The sequence below is a fragment of the Oryzias melastigma genome, linkage group LG19, assembly GCF_002922805.2.
Source record: "Oryzias melastigma strain HK-1 linkage group LG19, ASM292280v2, whole genome shotgun sequence".
Classification (NCBI taxonomy): domain Eukaryota; kingdom Metazoa; phylum Chordata; class Actinopteri; order Beloniformes; family Adrianichthyidae; genus Oryzias; species Oryzias melastigma.
Genome location: NC_050530.1, coordinates 3,886,584 through 3,892,139, shown reverse-complemented (window position 1 = coordinate 3,892,139; position 5,556 = coordinate 3,886,584). Strand labels below are relative to the sequence as shown.

Below are 5,556 nucleotides of genomic sequence, written 5' to 3'. Positions count from 1 at the left end.
GTCCGAAAAATGCTGTAAATAACTTCTTGTCAGCATTTTAAATCGATATCGCCAAATGAAATATCGCGATATCGATTTTTAGTTTTTAATATCTTATTGTAGGATTTTTCGGATGTCTAAAGAAAATTAAGCTTAAAATTGTATTTCTGAGTGTTATTTTATACAAATTTTGATGAATCAGGAGTAGAAGAAAAAATGCTGTTTGAAAAAGATCGTATCTGCTCTGCTCCATTCTGATACATCAAACAGATCTTTGGAGACAGGGACTCCTGTACCTGCAGGGCAGTGAAAGCGTAAAAAACCGTTGAGGCGAAGTTGGACTCCAGAGTTCCCACGGTGGGATCCTTCAGAGCAAACAGGAGGTGCAGGTATAAGGTGTCCTTCTCGCTGGGAACCTGAAGGAGCAGAGAGGTTTTCCTGAGAGAAGAACAGGAACTGCGAGGTGGACCGGCTGTCGGATTCTTCACAAACCTCAAAGGCTGGAGCCGGAGTGGTGTAAAGGTTGAGCATGTGGCGGGAAGACGCCGGCGTGGAGGAGTTTGGTCCGATGGGAATGCCAGCCTCGGATTGGCGAAATGTCGGAGTGTAGAAGAGTTTGGCGGTGCGCTGAAGGCTGTCCGTCTCAGGAAACGCTTCTCGCATAACATCTAAGCACACAGCCACTCCCTGGAGGAAGAACTCGGTGTTGGTGTCCTTGGTGCTGAGCAGCATGGCGCTGGGTCCGGACGTCCCAGAAGTCATCGCTAGGATCAGCGGCTTCTCCGCAATGATCACTTTCTGCTCGCCTGTTGCAATGCGCTGGATGAGTCCTCGATAGTGCTCATATGTGGTTATCGGGTGAAGAGCCCGGAAGGCGTCAGAATCTGGCACACAATCACAAACAGAACCAGATTTAGTCCAGTTTATGTTTCTGTCCTGCATCGGTCCTGGACCGAAGTTTCTAACAATTTCGCGATTCCAAAAAATGCAGGAAAAACTGTCAAAAAATGTCAAAAACTCTTATGGGGACCAAAAATAGTTTAATATTCAATAACGAAACCAAAACATTATTATGGGATGGCCACAGGACCAACAACAAGGTTAACAAGGTTAAGTCTACTACCACAAACGAAGTTTAATTGACCTTTGACCTCGAGAAGAGGCTCCATCTTGAATACAAAATAAAAAATAAAAATAAAAAAAATCACATTTAGTACCTTCTACACATAGAAATGTTAATCTATCGTCTTGTAACTCCTCAAGCATCATGGGTAAGCTACTTGGAAAAAATTAGAAGTTGTAGATTTTGAACGGCGTTAGCAGAGCGAGCTCGCAAAAGTAGCGTTTCTCTGTAACTCATACATTTTTTTCCAGAATATTTTGAAAATTAAAAACATAAATCGATGGCTCAAGCTAAACACAACAATAAGGCATACGATATGAACATATTAGCAATGTGGGCGTGGTTGGCTAAAAAAAAAAACCTCTGTTGCCAAGGAAATCCAGAAATTTACTTTTGCCGATTGTTCCAAAAATTACATAGATTTGTTCATCATCTCGAGGTGACCAAAAAATAAAATGGTTGCTATGGAGACTAAACCAAAATAAAGTGGCTATTTTGAAAAGAATGTGTTTTTTTATTAATTTGTCACGTGGAGCTCTAAACAGCATGGTCGGGGGAGGGGAGAATAAGGGGCGTATAGGAGTTGCTCAGCCATTAGGAGGGGGGTGCAAGGGCGGGGGCAGGTAGGGTGACACAACAAAAAGTGAATTTTTTGTGGGGAGGACACTTAATTTTAAGGAAGTTTCCTGGAATATAACATACAGAGGTGAGTTTTGGAAGTTTTTTTGGCAAACATGATAAACTTAAAAAAATTAATAAATAAAATAGGAATAGGAATTTAGAAGCTAAAATAAAATAATTTAATGAAAATAATTTTCCATGTTTTCCACATCATTTTAAAATAGGAAATTTTACACATTTGAAAAATTATTTTAAAAAAAGTTCTTTATTATCTCAGACTTTAATTTGCTTTTTTTCTAAAATCACAGTATGTTTATATTAAAATAGTACAAATACGAGTAACTTTGAAGATCCGCAAACACTAAAGCACAGATTAATGTTCTATAATTTAATTTTTATACTGGCTAAGTGGAAAAACCGTAAACATTTCAGAGTACTAGTGTTGCTAATTATATTAAAAACTGCATTTGAAAATGTCTATTACACAATTTGTAAGACATGAGTGGAATAAATCCTCATTTTATTGTCATTTTTTTATGCACCTCCATTATTAAGAAAAATAAAAGCTTTAATTTCAAAATAATGTGTTTCTTATTCCAAACATTCCACTTGTTTGACTTATTTTTTTTTTAGCAACTACTTAAAAAAATAGTTGTAAAATGTTTATTAATATATGAGCTTGTATATTAATTCTAAACTAAACCATTAGAGTCCTACCTTTTATGGAGCTGAAGTTGTACTGTTTTCCATAACACGTGTCTGCGTTTTTACGCAGCCGCTTGAGCAGCGTCTGCTCCTGCGCTTCTTTCACCTTGACAGTATCGAGCTCCAGCTTCCTTCTCTGCCGCCTGCCCAGCAGCCCCACGGCCTTCACGGCCACGTACTGACCGAGCAGGCTGCCCCACGTCCGGTGGTCTCCCTTCAGCTTTGAGCTGATGTCTCTCCACAGCAGAATCATTCCGGTCAGGGAGCAGACGCCGAGAATCACCGGTGCAGCCGGTGGCATGGCTGCTGCAGGAAAAAAACATTATATCACAAAAAATGTCACTTAGCTACCACAAGGGGGCGCTGGCGGATAATGGTACTTTTCAGCTATATCAACACAGACAGGAAGCAAGGATGGAACTTGCCTTTTAACATGTTTACTCTAATATTATTTAAAAAAAAAAAAAAAACCGTACCCAAATTGTTTCCATTAACAGCGACAGCAACAGAAACCACCGCAAAACCGAACGTAAGTGCCGCGTAGATCCACGGAAAACTCATTTACGAAAGGCAATGCGATTAAATCGTAAGTTAATAACGTGAAACTACCCAAACTACAATTTTTTCCTTTTTAAAATACCAAAATAATACGTGTTCTAGCTGTTTAACAGAGGATGGATCTCACTTCAACAGTAACACCAGCTACTTCCGTGTTTAGATCAAAACTGACGTTCTGATTGGCGGATCGAGTGAAGACGTAAGCGGAAAAAGAACTTGTGTAAATAAAGTTTCATACGAAGATAAATCTTCTTATTTTCATGTATTCCTCTCAACAAATACAACTTAAAATAATATTGACATGAAATATGTAACAAAAATAATGTTCAAAGATTTATTTTACTCATTTACATACAGAATACGCTAAAAAATATATATATCTTTTTTTTTAAACGTTGAGTAAAAATTTAAATTTAAATTGTTCGTTTTTACACGGTTTATTAATTCATGTCAAAAATGTGTAATTTTTTACAAAACATTTCTTTCTAATCTTTTTTTAACATAAATTCAATAGTTTAAATTGAAAAATTGGACTTGGTTTATTAACTTTTAAGAAATCAAACATAAAAAACTAAACTAAAGAAGACAAACAAAAGAATAATACATCTATACTTAAATATATGCAATTTTGTTGTGATACTCAAGTCAGAAATTAAGTGAAAAATAGAAAAACGTCAAAGTAAATGCAGATAAACACATACACGTTAGTGATGACATTGTAATTACTTTTAATCATAGACATTTTATCACAATACATACAGTACAGGACATATTGAATCTATTAAATATAAAGTTTGTCAAATGGAGTTTAATTGAAAAGCAGTGAGAGAAGGCAAATGGATATGATCCCACCCCTAGTATGCTTAATTTAACTTTTTTTTCTTTAATATGAATATAATAATCTGCTTATTTACATTTATTTATTTATGTGTGATAAAAGCAGATTACACTGGTGTGTTTTCACAAATAAAATTCAAATCATTCTAAATATCAGACTTCATCCAGTAATGCAAAACCAATTTAATGTGTTTTATTGTGAAAGGGTCCTCAGAGGAAACAGATTATTATTATTAATCATCTAAGAGCTCATTCATACAACCAATGAAACATAAAAAGTTGTCACAATATGAAAGCTGAAAACACAATTTACTCAGAGAGTGTGTTAAAACGTGCAAGCTGCATCCATGATTTTCAAAATAAAGCAAACATTTTGATTTGAAACTGCTTTTGTGTTTGATAGATGACAGAACTTCAACTCCTGCTCTTCCTGTGTTTAGAAATAGGATTAATCCTTCATGATCAGTCCACAGACTCTTCTTCTGCAGCCCTCCTCCACAGAACCTGAACACAGAAAACTGTCATGCATGTGATGAAGGATCAAAGCTGCAGAGATCTGCAGGTTCTGCTCACCTGTGTCATTTCCGCAGTGACAGCTGGTGAAAGACAAAGGCGTCAGGTTACACATACACACAACAGCCCTCTTTAGATTTGGACTAACCTGCCCAGCAGGAGGAGGTCAACACCAAAGGTCCATCCACAGACACTCCATACAGCAGCTCAGCCAACCACGGCACATCCGCAGGGTCATCGACGAAGTCTTCATCCATCCACTGCTTCGCTTCTGGCAGGAGGATGAATTAAAAAACAAACACAACAAAAAGTAATGTAATAAAATATATATTTTATTGACTCATCCGGAACAGTCATTCAAGATACGTAGTCTCCAGAGCCCACTTCAAGTGGTAGGGGTGTGGATTTCCAACAAACTCACTCCTGATTGGTGAGATTGGTTGCCATAGAAACATGGACTCAGACAAATCACAAATTACCGACATTGTCCCACTCAGGGTTGGGCAAAATTTTTTGACCATTTACCCCCCAATCCAAACCCTTAATGCCGAGTGTCAAGCAGGGAGGTACGGCGTTCCTTTACTTCCATTACAAGCTTTAGAGTATTTGGCCGACGGATTTGAACCCACAACATTCCAATCTAAGGGCGGACACTCTACCACAAGGCGACTGACCTGGTAGTGCACCAAATTGGCCCTCCAGATCACTTTATTTTTATAGTTATTAATGGCCCGGTGTTATCTTTCGCTAATTTTTATCTTGTATAATTTTGAAGGTTCAAGTTGATTTATTCTGGATTAATATTCCTGCCTTTTTATTATTTATATTTATTCAAAAAAGTTACAGTTTTAAAGTTTTAAAAATGGGCATTCTGCTAGCATTTTGAGCCATTTACTACGATTTCTTGGGGCTATTTTGGAGTGTAGCTAATATTTAAGCTTCATGCTAGCTGTTTTGGCTAATTTAGCCTTTTCTTTGCAAGTTTTTTAGGCTATTTTGGAGTTTAGCTAAGATTTAGGCTACATGCTAGCTGTTTTGGAGTTAGGCTTATATTTACATGCTAGCTGTTTTGGATAATCAGCTTTTATGATATTTTGAAGTTTAACTATTTTTTCAGCAGCATGCTAGCTGTTTTGGCTAACCTAAGCTTTTTTTATTTTATTTTATTTTATTTTATTTTTTTGTTTGTTTTTGAGCTAATCTGGAGTTTAGCTAATATT

The 5,556-nt window shown here is 36.8% G+C and overlaps 2 protein-coding genes and 1 long non-coding RNA gene across 5 annotated transcripts in view; 1 reads left to right on the top strand and 2 right to left on the bottom strand.

Moving 5' to 3' along the window:
- The window catches only part of ghdc (GH3 domain containing), an 11,196-nt gene extending 8,068 nt beyond the window's left edge, over window positions 1-3,128 (bottom strand). Inside the window, exons 1-4 of one of the 2 annotated variants that reach the window (XM_024284702.2) lie at window positions 2,905-3,128; window positions 2,441-2,734; window positions 472-863; window positions 276-395 (exon numbers count right to left, since the gene is read on the bottom strand). In XM_024284702.2, coding sequence (XP_024140470.1) covers window positions 276-395; window positions 472-863; window positions 2,441-2,734; window positions 2,905-2,989 — 891 coding nt within the window. In that variant the 5' untranslated portion in view covers window positions 2,990-3,128. The remainder of the gene's footprint in view (window positions 1-275; window positions 396-471; window positions 864-2,440; window positions 2,735-2,904) is intronic. The other variant, XM_024284703.2, reaches the window with a different exon arrangement.
- Window positions 2,732-5,556, top strand: part of LOC112154081 — a 3,726-nt gene continuing 901 nt past the window's right edge. Inside the window, exons 1-2 of one of the 2 annotated variants that reach the window (XR_002920597.2) lie at window positions 2,732-2,957; window positions 4,312-4,442. This is a non-coding gene — a long non-coding RNA (uncharacterized LOC112154081). Of the gene's footprint in view, window positions 2,958-4,311; window positions 4,443-4,627; window positions 4,903-5,556 lie in introns of those variants that run through there. The other variant, XR_004949717.1, reaches the window with a different exon arrangement.
- LOC112154080 (FERM domain-containing protein 6) overlaps window positions 3,310-5,556 on the bottom strand; it is a gene marked incomplete in the record, with an annotated part of 7,674 nt that continues 5,427 nt past the window's right edge. Inside the window, 3 exon segments of the mRNA XM_024284705.2 lie at window positions 3,310-4,327; window positions 4,397-4,419; window positions 4,485-4,607. Of these exon segments, the coding sequence (XP_024140473.2) occupies window positions 4,286-4,327; window positions 4,397-4,419; window positions 4,485-4,607 (188 nt within the window).